This window comes from Lutjanus erythropterus, chromosome 14 (genome assembly GCF_056507025.1).
Source record: "Lutjanus erythropterus isolate fLutEry1 chromosome 14, fLutEry1.hap2, whole genome shotgun sequence".
NCBI classification, from domain to species: Eukaryota; Metazoa; Chordata; class Actinopteri; order Lutjaniformes; family Lutjanidae; genus Lutjanus; species Lutjanus erythropterus.
The window spans coordinates 19,354,523-19,371,364 of NC_139330.1; the positions used below are offsets into that span (position 1 = coordinate 19,354,523).

The 16,842-nt window shown below is 39.5% G+C and overlaps 1 protein-coding gene across 2 annotated transcripts in view; it reads left to right on the forward strand.

Moving 5' to 3' along the window:
* The window catches only part of LOC146315483 (protocadherin-15-like), a 278,737-nt gene that overhangs the window by 221,878 nt on the left and 40,017 nt on the right, over window positions 1-16,842 (forward strand). For both annotated transcript variants that reach the window (XM_084735432.1, XM_084735431.1), the window contains 2 exons: window positions 11,269-11,378; window positions 13,287-13,427. In XM_084735432.1, coding sequence (XP_084591558.1) covers window positions 11,269-11,378; window positions 13,287-13,427 — 251 coding nt within the window. The remainder of the gene's footprint in view (window positions 1-11,268; window positions 11,379-13,286; window positions 13,428-16,842) is intronic.

The following is a 16,842-nucleotide window of genomic DNA, read 5'->3' on the forward strand; positions in this document are numbered from 1 at the left end:
ATCTTGACCGGTTATAGGATCTCGTAATCACTTTTTTTTTTTTTTTATCTCTGTCTCCCATCGGCCTCTCTCCCCTTCAGTTCTCCATCTCTCTGTAGACTTGCTAAACATAACCTCGAACCTATAAAGTTCACCCTTAAGTCAATAACACAGCTCAAATAATATTACAATAAATGAGGGATGGTGCACTCTTCATCTGACAGTGAACTTTGATTTCAATAGACCTCAGTGTTTGAAAAATGAAAATATATTATAAATATTTACAAGGGCCCAATTTTATAGTAGGAAAAGCAATTCTATCAGAGCAGATCTGCATTTTTGAAACTATTTCAGACATAATACTGTACTTTTGGGCTTGGATGGTACGCTTATCTCTTGATTTGATACTATCACAACACTTGGGTGCTGATTTGTCATGTACTGTGATTCCTAAGTATTGCATTCATCTTAAAATCAAAAATACATTGGCTTTTTCTTACCTGTAGTGCTATTTATTCATTTAGATTTGTTTGCAGACAGTTGCCAAGTTTTGGAGATATCAGTCAGGGAGATTGAGCCTTTACTCAAATATAACGGAACTAGATGGCATCTTGCTTCTGGTGCTCAAAGCACCAAAAAACACATCTGTAAAACTAAACACCAGTGTCTCTTTCCAGGTTTCTTAAGATAATCCACAAACCTTGTTGTGAACAGTTTCATATAGGAACTGTTTTCTTTCTGCAATAGAAACTACTGGAACTACATTTAGAAAGAAAACAGTTCCTGTATGAGACATTGCTGCTGACTCTTTCAAATGTATTTCTTTGGTGCTTTGAGCAGCACAAGCCGAACGCCATTTGTTCTCATTATTAAAAATGATTGAGCAATTTAAAAAGATGATTCAGGACTTGTACAAAAAAAAAAAAGAATCACGATACATAAGAGAACACGTTTTTCTCCCACCCCTACTGTATTTACAGATGTTAGTGGCTTAGATTATCACAAAATACAGATTCCAACATCTGGAACTGTGATTTCATGATTAAATGTAGTACTTAATTATTCAAACACTTATTTTCATATTCGTTTTGAATGTGCTAATGAACTTTGAAAACCTATAATAAGATTCAGGTTAAAAGGCTATTTCCTGTGTAAATCATGCTGTGTGACTGAGCTGACTTTGCCTCGGCTTGTCAAAATCACTTAGAGCTGCAGTTTTAATGGAGAACATGAGCTCCGGATTCACCGCAGTATTTTTCATATTTGTCTGCTCGTGTTCTGCGAGGAGCTGAAATGCATTCCCTATGTGTAATTAAGTTCAAGTCGGAGCCAGACTCTCCGTTTGTCACTCCCGGAATTTGCTTCCAGGCAGGAACAAACAAGTTAACACCAGGGTGACATAACAGCTAACTAACAAACTCCCGAGCACATATCCACCTCAACAGTCATCGGATTAGGCTGATTCATAATTGCTGAACAAAATGTGCAGAGTAATACCAGCAAGTCGGGCAGAAATGGGCTGTAACACACACTTGCAAGTGCATATTTATGGGCATTCGAGTGCATTACAGTTAAATGACTCATGTCTGTCTTTGTTGTGGTTCAAGACCTTTTTTTGCAGCGCCGTGTCTACACATCTACCAGAAGAACACAGACTTGTACCCAGCGAGGTCACTCCTTGTGTCTCCCGGCGTGTCCACCGCTGCTTGTTCAGTCAGTGATGCAATGCAGGAATAGAGAGGCAATCCGAGGTAGAAAGAGAGTCGACATGGTAACAGCGGCCCCTGTGGCACATGACGAGGTGTATACGCCTCTGCCTTGTCTCGTAAGCATCACTCCGCCATTGGCCCTGGGGCAGTGTGCTCGCTGACACCTGTGTGCCGCCCGCGCCTCTCAGTGGCGTTCCATTCACCCTCTCTCATGTTGACATCGGGACTCTCTGCTGCTGCCTGTAGATATGTCAGCATCTTCCCCTTCTCTTTATCTCTCCGTCTCTCCCTCTCTGGATGGGATTTTTCCTCATCTGAATATGAAAGGAATGAAACGTGTCTTTGGCCCTCTTCAGTAGTACATACTATTGCATTATGCATAATTGACTCTTTGAATTTGCGTACTACTTCACTGCTGAATACACAGCTTATTTACATTCTCTAGTATCTTCAAGTCTCAGTATATCAGCCAGTTTATGACTCCCCCCACTTAATTATCGGATGTTATCAGAGTGTTTGTGCTCAAGTAGCTGTTTAGATCGCCATGCCATGATCTTGATTTTACACATCTACCAATGGCTGGACAATAGATGTATATTATATTGATGTATGATGTTGCCATACATCTTGGATATTGTTGTTTCATGATACAACACTGACTGTCTTTTCCTGGTTTTAAAGGCAGCATTACAGTATCGTGATGTCATTTTCTGAACTTACCAGACTATTCTAGCTAGTTCCTTATTTTGTGTTTTCCCCACTTAATCAGTACATCATCATTACAGATGATTATTTATCAGTCTCATTGTATTAATACTGATGCAACATTGTTTCTGAAGTATAAAATGAGGTAATGAGGTAAACAATGGAGATTTTTTATTTTGTCGATCGTTCTGCTTTCTAAATCTTCTCAGCACCAACCAGCATTTCAGTGGTGATTTCTAGTTTAAAACTGGTTGGTATTCAGTCTGAACGATGTAATATTGCTCCCTTTTCAACCAGTTAAAATGCAATTACAACATTGTGTCACAAAACACAAAATTGTTTAATTATTTTGATAATTTGTTTCAGTTACTGGTTGAAAGAGAGACACTGTTGATTAGTTAGAAGGCATTTTTTCAAAGTCATATTTCAGTGGGAACCCAACCCAATTAATGTTTCATATAAAAGTATTAAAGAGGATTGGAGGAAAATTTACCTTAAGTGCAGTAAAACATTCCCTGTCAATATTTCACTATCATATCTGATGTTTTTGGATTAATATTACTGCTACATTAATGTGTGTGTTGCATTTTACTGCTGTAGATGTTTAAGTTTGAGGAACATGTTAAGTACTTTATGTACTGTTGTAATGTTTAATCAACAGCAATGCATAATATTTTATAAACTCATCATGTTTGTGCTATTAGAGAATTTACAGTATATTATTTTTAAGAAAATGTGTATATCGTGATATACAGTATATTGTGTATCGCGGGATAACCAAAAATTATTGCTGTATCACCCAGCCCTACGTCTACCTATCAGTATCTGCTGTATCTAACCTTTCTGTCATCCTGTCTGTCTACATGTGGATACACCTTTATACTAATCTGCACACTTCATACACCTTCACACCCCCCTTGGCATTTTTCAGCAGCTTACAACCCTCAGGCAAAGCCACTTTGTAGGGAAGTGATAACATGTCAGCGCTGCCTCTTCCTGGCAATCACACCATGCAGCCCCGTGCAAGCTGCTCACATACATTTACACCCAAGTCACACTCACAGAACAACCCGAGGAAAACACATGAATGGGTCAGCACAGGTTATCCAACCCTGCTCCAGACCAGACTCTTACCAGAGCTGCAGCCACCCGAGCTGATCGCTCCAAGAAAATGTCGTGTTTTGAGATATTTGGGGAATTGCCCAGAACCTCTGCAGAAAGTCAGCGGGTCTCATGCAAGAACCATTTGTATAAACAGGTTTGTTCTTAAGGGGCATGTGTGATTTAAGATAATTTGTCACATTGACCAATTTTCTCATGTTCAGAATTTTCTCATTGGTATGAACGAGAGTGGTGCAGACCTGTTGTATTAGTCACACACAGTCTCCCTTTCTCCATAAGGGCAAAAACACTTGTTTGACCTAAGAATTGTATCACCCAAATCTGACTGAATTTATAGTTTAAATATGTTAAATGAATCAGTGTGGTCATGGCTTGCCCATTTACCACAAAATTTATTTTGGCATGGCAAGTACAGTTCAGTAGCTGTTAGAAAAATGATCTCAATCCCACAGGTATTTCAGCTTCCAATCGTATGTTAACTGACTACCTCCCATCATGAGCCTCTCTTTGATAAGGAAAGCCATTTTTAGTCCTTCATGTCAATCTATTCACTATATGTGTTATGTTACATCTGCTAGTGGACTTGAAGCTCCATGGTGTGAAATTCTTTTTAATCCTGGGTACATTTTTGTGAATTAAATTTTAAATCAAGTCATCTTTTATACCAGTGTGGAGGAAATTATTATGCTGCACTCTGTTCTCCAAAATATCAGCATCGACCACTGAAAAACCCATATTGTTTGACCGTCACTCTGGTTTGAATAGTCATAAACCAGTTGGAACTGTGCTCAATGACGTATCATAAACAGGGTTTGTGTGTGAAACATGTATTAGTCTCAGCCACAATAGAGTTGTTAGTGTGTGTTGAAAGCAGCCTCGTCTGGCCAATAACATCCCTGCTGCTGGGCTGTTAATCTCCAGAACAGACATTCGATTGCTGAAAAGTGTATTAAAAGTGAAGGCCCATACATTTACTGACAACCGTTGTGTCACCCTTGGTTCCAATGAATTGCACGTTTATGTGAGTGATCACACGTTCGGCTGTGCTGCACCTCACTGTGCTCACATTGTTCAAGGGCTCGCCTCTGTGTTTTTGTCAGCCTGTTCCTGAGCCAAACAGGTAATCTACTTATGTGACGGCCACATTAATGAATTGGTTCCCATCGCCGTGGAGCATGGTGTGGCTCCGTGGTCCTGGATGCCACAGCGGCAGCAATTATTCAGTGACAGCCCAACAGTGCACCTAGAGGGAAATTGAGCAGAAGTCATTTAGTATTATCAATAACAGCTCTGTATTTTTCATGAAAAAGCTTTGTGAGCACATGCAGTTCAGTCATTTCATCGTAGCACACACTCAACAATATTATCTCCCGGGATGGCATGCTATATCATCCTCTGCCCAGGAGAATGGCTCATATTTTCCAGAATTATTCTCAGCCTCATATGTCCTTGGGGATTGTTTTTTCTCCAGAGATGGTAACCATTGCCTCCAGGATGGATAGACGGGTCTTTTTTTATTTGATGTCCTTCAAGAATGTACCGTTTGAACCTTTGTTTGCCTGTGAAACTTTGGAGAGAGGTGAACACATACTCTGTAGTGACTGTTATACCTGCCAACTGTCTAAAAAGTTACCGAGTGTGTCGTTTTACTCCAGTGAGCAGCGAAGAAAGTGCCATTTATTGTCTCAGCACCTGTGCATCCTTTCAGCAAATACACCGTTTCTGTGTGAATTAAATTGGTTCAATCTTCCTTTTGTAACCTCTGCAACAACTGCAGTCCTTTCAGAAGGAGTTGCTCCATAAAATAACCATCAGCCCAGAAGCGAAACGTAGGCTGGCGGCGTTTTTTGTTTTTTGGATAATTATATTATTTATGTAGTAAAATGTGTTGGAACTGAGGGGTCAGCAAAGACTAGAGTGATGAAAGCATTGAATAACATGTTATAAACTTGGACTGGAGGTGTCTAATCGCCTCCAGCCCATGTTTATAACTCTGACTGCCAAGATAATGTCTGCTCCCAAAAATACCCTTTAACTCCAACATTGACTGTATAATAGAATCTGACTGATTATGGCAAGAGTTTTACTCCCACGACGTTGTCACAGATTTCTTCCTGCTGCTGTGAATAATAGTCAGATTTTGAATGAAAAGTGCAAAAGAAGATATATCTGCCATGCGTGCCCAAATGCACACACACACACACACACACACATACACATACCTCGTGTGCAGAGATGAGAAAGCAGTCACAGTATCACAAGAGGATGTCACAGTGAGATGACATTATCAGCTTAAATCAGCCCTCACCGACACACCACCAAGACAGGGTTCCCTGCTATTTATGGCAGCTGTAATTTCTGTGGAGAATGGTGACAATCATATCTGCTGGATATGATTACCCTCTTGTACGCCTGATAGTCAAGCATAGTCATTAGCTGTTGCAAAGTCTCACTTATCGGGGGAAAAACACTCAAATCTGCTCACAGAACAATTCGTGCCTCATTTACTATCAAATCTTTTGTTTGGATTTTTTTCATCTGATAATAAAGCAGTCTGTCTGCCAGTTAGACTTTGGGTGAAAAGGTCTGTGCGCAGACTTGCTCGGAGAACATCTTAATCATAGAATTTGCTGAATTAATCAGTGAGCAAGTAAAAAAAAAAAACAGTTGTGGATTTACACTCCTACCACCAAAAAATTCTTTTCAAAAGCTACTTATTGAAGTTTTCAACAAAAGTTTCCAGGCAAAGTCCCCATTGGGTATTTGAAGGGGTGTGCATAAGACTTTGATGACACTGTTATAAGCATGTCACGATGTTTCTCATGAACATGAAGGCATCTTTATGAGTGTTATTCAGTCAATTATATCATTTTTTATGGAAAGTTCACACTCTTCGAGATGTCTGTCTTATGCAAACTTGATATTAAAGCCTCCACTGGGAGCTTTCATATTTTATTTATATTTTTTAAACACAGGCTCGTTTCATCTGATTTCAAGGATCATCTGACCCGGTGTTAGGCATTAAGAATAAATATATAGAAGTGGCCGGTCTTTTCATGGCTGAACTTGTAATGTCTTACAACTTAAAGAAGCTGTTTAGCTTTATGTTTCAACATTACATTAAACTGTCATATGTGGTTGGTTTTGACTTTGGCTGTCATGAGACTAATTATACTTGTGTCATGAATATTTTCCTTGATCTTGAGTAAAGTGGTTCATTTTCAACTTAAAGATGTCTTTAAGTCTTCTTACACTGTCAAACGCTTTTCTAACACTGTCACGAATAATTTCCTGGACTTCAACTGAAGTGGCACAATTTGACGAGTGGTCATTAAGATGCCATAAAATGTTATAAGGCCAGTTTGATGACAGAGTACAACACTAAGATGATTTACAGAGTTGCCTGATGGACAGTTAGATAGTTTTCTGTAGCTGGTGTTATTCAGTTAGCTTGGTTAGCGGTGGAGCTAGCTGCCTAATTATCTGACTCAGCCTGAGGTGCCAGGAACCAAACCCAGCAGGAAAACCACCTCTGTACTGTATTCTCTGTCGTTAAACTGGCCACTGTCGATGTCACAATTGCCACATTATTATAAAAAATACAACGATATAGCTGTGTATAAAAATAAAAACAGTGACAATAGTAATATGAGACATCCCTACTCCCTGTTATGTGTGTCAAAATATAACAAGATGGTGGACCCAAAAAGCAGACAGCGAAACAGAAAACAGTTCAAATGGATTTAATAAAGAAAGAAAATGAACAAAAGCTTGTGAAAATGCAGTCAGGTCACAACCAGAGTACAGAAAAACAAAAAGGGAAAAATGCAAAAAACAGTCCAAGAAAACGAGTACCAGGAGTATGCAGGATGACACACAATGGACAACAACAAACTGACACAGAAACAGAGAAACACAGGGACTAAATAGACAAAGAACTGGTCAGACGCAGGTGGGCAAATGGAAATCAAAAAGAGCGGGAAAATGACAAAGACAGGAAGTAAAGACAAGACACATGAGGGAGGACCAGGACTACAAAAAAAAAGGAAATAACCAACAAAAACCCCAAACCACGACACTCCCCTCCCACACAACCTCCTTGACTATCTACAATAGGGATTGGCATAAGATTCAATGTCTATAGAAGTTAAAGATGTAGCTATTTCCATGTAGTCAGGTGTTATTTTCCATGTTAAGCTCAAGAGTTAGAATGCATGTCAGATCTATGTTGTTTGGGTCTTATGAATGTATATCAAAAAGGGTCCCCAGGTCTTTTAGAATTTTCTCCCAGAGCCAATGACTGAGAAGCGAATCATCTCCAATTTAAGGCAGGACATTGTGTCTCGGAGCCACTGACTGCGTGTGGGCGGGGCAGCATCCTTCCATTTCAGCAAGACTGTGTGTCTGGCCAAGAGTGAGGCAAATACAGCCGCGCAGTGCTCGGCAGGTGTCAAATAGGGATCCTCTCCATCACTAATGCCAGACAGAGCTGTCAGATGGTCCAGGTCTGGTTCCATTTTAAGATGCTGGATAGGGTATAAAAGACATCTCTCCAGTATTTTTGTAAGTGAGGGCACAACAAGTACACATGGATAATGGTAGTACCAGTATTTTTGCTTTTTCCGCAAGTGGGGGTGTTATCAGGGTAGATGTAATTTATCCTTGGACTTATAAGTCCCTAATATTGCACCAGACAGTGTCTTGCACAGATTGAGGATTTGTGTATTGATGTGAGGACGGGCTGCCATTGGTCAGCAGATAGTGGCCCAAATCCCATTCCCAAGACATTTTAATCCTGTTTAGAGGTGGACATGCCAACATGGACATTTTCTTGTACATTGTCAACAGTGCACCTTTAAGTGGTGGGTCAAACAAAAGAAATGTGTAATTTATATCTTGTGCTGATTTAGAAAAGATAATTCATGATATTACTTCATTTTGTTTAGATTATTGCGACTCTATAGCTGCATCAGTCAAAAGTCTGTCTCGTGTCACCAGCCTGTTCAAAATGCTGAAACTAGAGTTTTAACTGTATTAGCACATCTGTACTGGCTACCAGTAAAGTTTAGAATTGATTTTAAGATTTTATTGAATATTTTTAGAGCACTAAATGTCCTAGTCTCCAGCTACATTGCTGATCTTTTAACCCTTTATGAACCAGGACACAACTTCAGATCCAAAGGCAAAATCCAAAGGTGACTGCGTTTTTGAAACTGCCTGCCAAAGGAAATAATATTGCAAATATGGCAAAATCATGTTTTAAATCCCTTTTAAAAAATGTTTAAATCACTACTTATGCATTCACACTCAGGTGTCTAGAATAACTGAAGGTTGTTTCTTTTTACTGCATATTATTTGTATTATCCTTTAAACCCACTTTTAATCCCCCATGCTCTTTTTGCTCTGTGGTCCAGTAACAGTTGGTCAAGCTAGATCCCCAGCAGAACCTCAGTCAGATTTCTTCTTTTCTGTTTCCTGTACTTATATATGCTATAGACGCATCTATATTGAAAAGACCTATATAGTCACATCCTAAGCTAACATGAGCTAGCTAATGATTGATATAGCTTAGCTAGCCAGTTAGCTAGTGTATTGCTAAAAAATAGCTATCCATTGTAACTAACTACTGTAGCTGACAATTGATGTAGATTAGTTGGCTAGTTAGCTAGAGAGACAGTTGATAGAGATTTTATCAGTTCTCTTTTCTACTCTGCTCTCCTGGTCAGGGTTTGATGAGCAACTTTCGCCAGCTCCTCTTGCTGAAAACCCCAGCACTCCAAGGAGGCTGAAAGAGCTAATTCTTCCATAATATCCAGGGTCTGCCCTGGTATCACCTCTCAGTCGGCCATTTCCGAACACCTCCTCGAGAAGGAAGCAGTCAGGAGGTCTTCTCCCTTTGAGCCCAGACAATACAAAGGAGTAGCAGCTCAATACAGAGGTTTTCTAGAATTGCTGAGCTCCTTCCTTTAACACGTAGAGAGAGACCAGCCACCCTGCAGAGAAACCTCATCTCAGATCCTTGAATCTTCAGTCTCATTCTTGCAGTCACTAACCAAAGCTTGTGGCCAGGGTGGAGAGTCGAAGCAAAGGCTGAGCAGAAAAATGAGAGCTTTGCTTTATAGCTCAGCTCCATCCTTGCCGCCACGCTCAAATACAAAGCCAGCAGTACTGCTGTTGATGCACCTAACCCGTATTCACTGTGTTCTCATCCTCACCGCTAAGTTATTATTGGATATGTGGGGAGATTTAGCATCGGTCCAAGCAGTTGTGGATTATTTATTTATAAGTCATATTTTTTTCCCAACTACATTGTGCTCCCTCAGAGGGAAATCGTTTACTTATTCATTTACCAGGGAGGAAAATAATAATGTGCTGTATTGTTATCTGGAGACTCAAGTGAAGTTAAAGTGAACAGTAAAACCACTGAAAGAAACAACAAAAGAAATTGAGGCAAAACAGAATAATTGGACTAAGAGGTGGCTCTTGTTTAATACTTCTGTTGAGATTTTATAAATTACTACTTTTGTAAACTTATATCTTATTCAGATTTGAAGAATACCCACTCAGTAATAATCCTTGAGAGCAAGACTCTCACACAAACAGTGAATTCGTCAAAAATGGGAAAAATAAATATTAAGGTAAAAGAAATCAGTTCATACATCTCCACTTAACCTTACCTCTGGGTAAAAACTTTGCTTTTGGCACATAGTTCCCTCCAAGATATCATATATTACCATAAAAATAGTTGAGATACTTACCAAACATTGATGCAGTTGGATTTATTAATACCTACTCTATACTGTGGCAATTCTTTAAACAAGTGAATATTCAGTGATTAAAATCAATTAATTAGTTTCAATTTATTCTGAACATTTTCTTATTTTTTCTTAGAATACATGTAGATTTACTGCAGCTTTTATGACAACTTTTGTCTTCATCTTAAAGGGTTAGGATAATGATTGGAATTTGTTCTTAATGAGTTGCCTCATTAAATAAAGGTAAATAAATAATAATAAAAAAACTGAAGTAGGAGTTGTATGAGATATCTAACGATAGTCAGTGTATTAGTTACAATACATGGCGGTCGGCATACCCCTAGTTTGGAGAAGCAGAGAGGAGCACCAGCATGGAAGGTAAGCAATATACTGCTGTGGACAGGAACAGCAACAAAAGGTATTTTAGCCACTTAAAAAAGGTCCAACTGAAAAAAAAATCAACATCAGTTTAAGTGTACACTGTATTTAGAATATTTTCATCTCTTTACCTGGCATCAGACAGCCTTTTCTGACAGGAAACCACTGTTACACAGGACAAATATTAGTAATTTTTCCAGTAGACTTTGGTTGGTTTGGAGGGCTTATACTGTATAGTGGTGTTTTCCTGTCAAAAAAGGCTGTATGATGTCAAAGTAAGGCAGTAATAATAGTCTAAATATAATGTACACCTTAAACTATATTTGTGTTTTAAGGTTAATTTTAAGTGGCGAAAAAATAACTTTTGTTGCTGACCCTGTCCACAGCAGCACATTGCTTGATTTCCTGCCACAGTACTCCTCTTCTCTGAACTGAGGACATGTCAACTGCCTTCTACTGTAGGGAATACACTGACTATCAATAAGTTCCTCATGCAACCCCACTTAAGTTAATCAAAACTATACTGCTTCTGTGATACTGGAATATCTGCCTGTGTGTCAGGCAGATTCAGTGAGTCCTAATACCGTTTGTCTCATGATTTGTGTTCTGTGTCTTTGCAGGTTTCCTCCAGTTAGTGAGCTGGCTCCGTTTGGTACCCCAGTGGGGACTATTCTCGCTGCTGCTATCAATCAAACCATCTTCTACTCCATTGTTGCAGGAAATGAACTAGGTATGTGCTATAGATCATATACCATACAGTCAATTAAGTCTACAATCCACATCTGCACGTTTTTATGTTACAATACAGTAGATATAATGTCTTCTGACACTACTGTCAAATACACATGCTCAAATTTTGATGCAGGCTCTGTATTTGAAGTACAAAACCCTTTTGTCCTTGGTTTTTTATTTGTTTTCCTACATAAAACAAAGATACTTTTGTGCCAGTGCCTTTACTCTGACAGCAGCAGTCCACAAATCAGATTTCCATCACAGTAAAAGAAAAAAGTGTTTTTCGCTAACATCAAATTGTGCACAATCAGATATTAAAATACTCCTGAAAACACTCCCACATTATTTAAAAAAAAATTGTGGGATGCACGTCACAGCCATAGGCACTGTTTGTCCCATCTTTGTCTCAAAATAGAGAAGACAATTTTGACATACTTGCAGCTCTTGAGAGCTTTTCATACTTGTTGGCAAAGTCTGAAGAGCATAATTACACCGTGGGAGAGCGGGAACGCCAGACAGGTCTGAGGATTGCTCAGGTGTTTCAGCCAAAAGTAGGAGACATAACTGTGAGTTGGAGAGAGCAGAGTGTAGAGGGAGGCAGTCAGTCAGTAACACCCTTCTCACCATGAACCCCCAGTGCTCCTGCAGTCGTCTATGTCATATGGAAACAGGAGCTAGATTCACTTTTCCTTAGATGCTCCTGGAAATTGAAGGCTCAAGTCCTAATAAGAGCTCTATAAATCTACCTCCAGGCTCTGAGCTGTAATATACTCAGGGAAAGCAAAAAGCATTCTGAAGCATGACCTTTTTATATAACCACGGAGGAGTTAGGGTTTTTCCATGCCATCAAAGGCAGATGTATTTCTTGTGAGATTTCCTTTGTCAGTGCTCAAGCTAAACTGTCAGTCAGCTAACTACACTGGAATACATGCAGTTTTTAAGACTTTTCTATAGCACGTGTGAAGATGAATAACTGTTTCATCCTCTGGATAGTTGAACTCATTGTCGCAGGTTTTATCTGAGAAAGGTGCTAAAAAGGTTCTATTGAGCTCTGCATTTAAGGACCACTTGGCCATGACGATAAAAGATCTCGTCAAGGAGTATAAATGAATTCAATTGTTATACTGGCAGAATGGTATTTAAATATTGACAATAGAGATGTGTAGTACCAAGAGTGCAAACAAAGCCAAGCCATGTATCTCTGATCAGAGCACTATGTTAAGTTAAAAAAGAGACTTTAACTGTGCAACTGACCAGCGCTCTCATCCATTCAATTACAAGTGTAAAAAGCCAGTAGATTCGGATTTACTCTCTTCCTTGTGTGTTTGATGAATTTTCTGTCCCTCGAAAAAAGAGATTTTAATCTCAAGGGACTTCCTGGTTAAGTAAGGGTTAAATGAAAAAATAAATAAATTGCTCTTCTGAAGGATTTGAGCTGGCTCTTTCTGCAAATGGGTCTCCTTTAAAGATTCACAGAGCGATCAGCCAGTGACTGGAATCAGTCAGTTTTCAGCTTCATCGCCATGACCAGTGACTGGCCGGTCAGTGTCAGATAAGTCAGATTCTATGCCAGTCAGATTTACACCGTGCACCGCAGGGTGGTTCAAGTCATGTACGCAGCCACACAAATAGTAATGTCATAGCCATATTCAGCTGCAGTGGTCAGAACCACACACACATACAGTATGCTCGCGCGTCATCACTGTTAAGAAGAGCGAGACTCATAGAACAGGATACAGAGAAGAGTTAGGGAAAGAAGGAAGGGAGAAATAGAGGAGAAGATGAGTAGAGAGGACAAGAACATGTGAGAGAAGAGAAAGGTTGGGAAAAGGAAAAGGTGGAGAATGAGAGAGAAAAAAGAAAACCTGATAACTTGATCATGTGCTCTGGTTTTGTTTGGTTCCAGGTCATTTTCAGGTGAACAACAGGACGGGTGTCATTTCTACAGCCAAGCCTCTGGATTATGAAAATGTGACCAGCTACGTCCTGCGGGTGCAGGCAGACTCCATGGTGATTGTCATGTCCAACCTGCGTGTGCCTTCTAAAAGTAAGAACCAGCTGCCAAATAAATGGGTGAATGTGGAGGTTGAATTTTGTTGTAGCAAATCGGGGACTAAATTATGTTTCATGTGATTCCAGGTGTTGCATTTATATTTAATCATAATCCCTCACTGTGACAGATTATGATTAAATACAGGTGTAGAAATCCTATCGCAGCCTATTTTTATTGTTCATGTTTATTTTAATGTTTGCTGCAGCTCTGTGGAGATATTTTGCATTATATGTTTATTCTGCCTCACAAGAGATGCTGAAGAAAAATCAGAAGTGTTATTGAAATGACAGCAAAAGTGCAGTTTATCACAGTAGAGCAATGATCCTGCTTTATTACAGTATTATTATACACCTGTCATATATATATATGAAATCTATTTGTGCCACTGACACTGTTAGACTGCAGAGTTCAAAACAAAGTACACATGTATTTTTCTGCTTTATGCACTGGTGCCTTTCTTCAGTGCTCTGATCCATTTGTATAATTGATGGCAGGTTTGCCTCAAACTGCTTGGCTGTTGACTTTCACGGTCCGTTCAGCATCAAGCAAAATTTGAATTGACTGAGGATATACTGTATTTGGTTTTTCTTGTCCACTTCAGCAACTTTTCCAAAATCTGCCTTTTTGATTGTTTGATTGTTTGTCTGACCACTATGGCAATTTCATAAATTAAGGCTAAGGTGAGTTGTCTGAGGCTAAAATGAGATTATCTGAATAACTATGTTTCAGTACCAGCAATTTCTTTTTTCATTTATGAAATTACTCAGTGCTTTCAAAACGTGGCTTCACCACCCTCCCTTTTACCTGCAGGCATAAGCTCTGTAATGGTGATTATTAAAGATAATCTTAAAAATATGATCTATCTGCCTTCAAAGCAGCATGTCAGTCTAACAATATCATAAATCTTTAAAGGGATGATAGTTCAGATAATTTAATGTGTGGTTGTATGAGATGCTTATCCTTAGTCACTCTATTACCTGCACTAGATGTTGGTCAGCATGGCCCCAGTTTAGAGAAGCAGAGATTACTGGTCAAGACGTGCCTTGGTCTGTTACCGTCTGACTTGTGAATCTGGTTAATCTAAACTAACCCTTTAGATTACCACAACCTTAAGTCACACACAGTCACGCAGAAGTGATTTCACCGGTGGAGTTTGATTGGTTTGGAGAGTTTGGAGAGATATTTGGCTTTTTTAATGGTGCTTTCCTTCAGGAAATTGTTGTCTAATAGCAACGTAAAGCTGTGGAAATTTTCTAAATATAGCATACACTTTTATTTTATTTTATTTTGTTTGTTTAGGTTGGCCTAAGCAGCTAAAATACCTTTTGTTGCTGACCCTGTCCACAGCAATTTATTGCCTGGCCTCTGTGCTGGTGCTCGTCTCTGCTTCTCCTAACTTGGGGTGTGTCAACAACCATCTACTATAGATGATACACTGACTATTGATAAGTGTCTCATACAGCCTTACATCAAATAATCTGAACTATCCCTTAAAAACGTAATGTCCAGATTAGTCACAAGGTCCTAACAATCAGAAACAGCCCATTTGTTTTAATTTAGACAGACCACTCCCAAAACCAGGGTGGGTGACAAAATATTAATCACAGCAAATTCTCTCAGTGCAACCCCTTGTGTGTTCCCGGTCTTAAGGCCTCAGTGTGCTTGAGACAAACTAAATCATACAGATCTCTGTCCAAGAATTCATTTATACAAAGGTGTGGGGGAAATGGCACATTTTTTTCTCATCTCAAAAGCATTCATCATGTTGCACGCATTTGTACACACAGTGGAAGTTCAGGAAGAGAGCTTTATAGAGAAGTTCAGACTTCCTCTCTTCATACCTGACCAATTGCTGCATGCCAAAGCAGGCATAATTGTCAGATCGCCTTTTTCAGGCAGAAAGCAGATTTGAGATGCTGTTTGACCATCTGAGAAGCTGTTTGTTTGAAGCATACCTGAAGAGACCTTCAGACTTTGCCCTTTGATGGCCATGCTTCAGCTGGAATATCATTAGGCTTGGTTATGAACAGTTTACTGACAGAGGGTTTGTAAAATGATGGATGAAGTGCTAACAACAAGTTGGGTTCATACTTCAGCCTGGATCCGTTTTGAGCTACAGATGAATAATCAATGACCTACTCTACCTGCCTCTCCCCTTCTCGCACCGTCTGTCTCCCACATACTAATGACAGCAATTACAAGTACACAATACTCAGGCACACACAAACACACACATCACTTATCTGATGGATGTAAAGTAGAGGACTCACTCTCACACTAGGGAGAGAGCTTCCCTGGCATCTACAGGCTGACATCCTCTGTTGGCAGTGTGTAGAGAAACCCTTTCTTTTCTCACTTGTATTATAGAAATGCAGGTCAGGGCCACATGACAGGGAATAGCTTTCTTATCATTAATGAGTTTAAATTATCAGAGGTTTACTGGAGAGCACTGCTGTGCATGTGTGCACAACATGCATACATACTCTAACATTCATGTGCACAGGCGCACACATAGTAATCCAGAGTGAAATTTAATTAAGCATATTTTCTAAATGATAATACACCCTTCGGCACACTCGAGCTTACTCTGCCTCAGCAGCAATCCCTCCTGTTAATGGACCTGCATCTTTCATGCATCTTTATGAGTGTGTGTGAGAGCCGGGGGGGGGGGGGGGGGGCTGTATTTATGTTTTTTATGTCCTGGTACTCTGAGGGTGGAATATAGCCACTTTCTACAAAGACAGGGAAGAGAGAGAAACTCTGCAGACCTCTTCCCTGTCCCCCCGGAGTCCTCCCTCTGTGTCACACTACAGCTTTTGTGCCTGTAATTTGATGTGCTGTGTTTTTGTTTGCCCAATTCCCCTGGCGCATCCTTAGCTCCGATGCCACATGACTTTACATTTTTGTATGCCGCCAGAAGAAAAATGGTCCTTGACACTGCATATTTTTTTACCTAAACTGCAGTGTTGGAAGGTTTTTGCGCTGTACATATTTATGCTGTACATTGCACATTGTAGGTGTAACTGTGACAAATTAGTGGGACAAATGTTTATAGTCAATGTGTCTATGCTTTTCTTTTAAAGGGACAGAGTGAATATATCAAATGGCTCACAAAATGTGCAGCTGACCAACAAATTTAATATGAACCCCAATTGTAAATAAAAACAGAATGCAATGATTTCCAAACTACTTTAGACCTATGTTCAATGGAGTAAAGAACAAAGACAGGACATTTAATGTTCTAACTAACTCTAATTGATTAAACGGGTGTTTTTTGAGCTTTCCACAGCTTCCACCGTCTTTTGGTACCCGAGTCCCAACTTTTTTTGAAATGTGTTGCAGCCATCATATTCAGAATTAATACTGACAAAAAAACAATAAAGTTGGAACTTTAAATATCTTGTCTTTA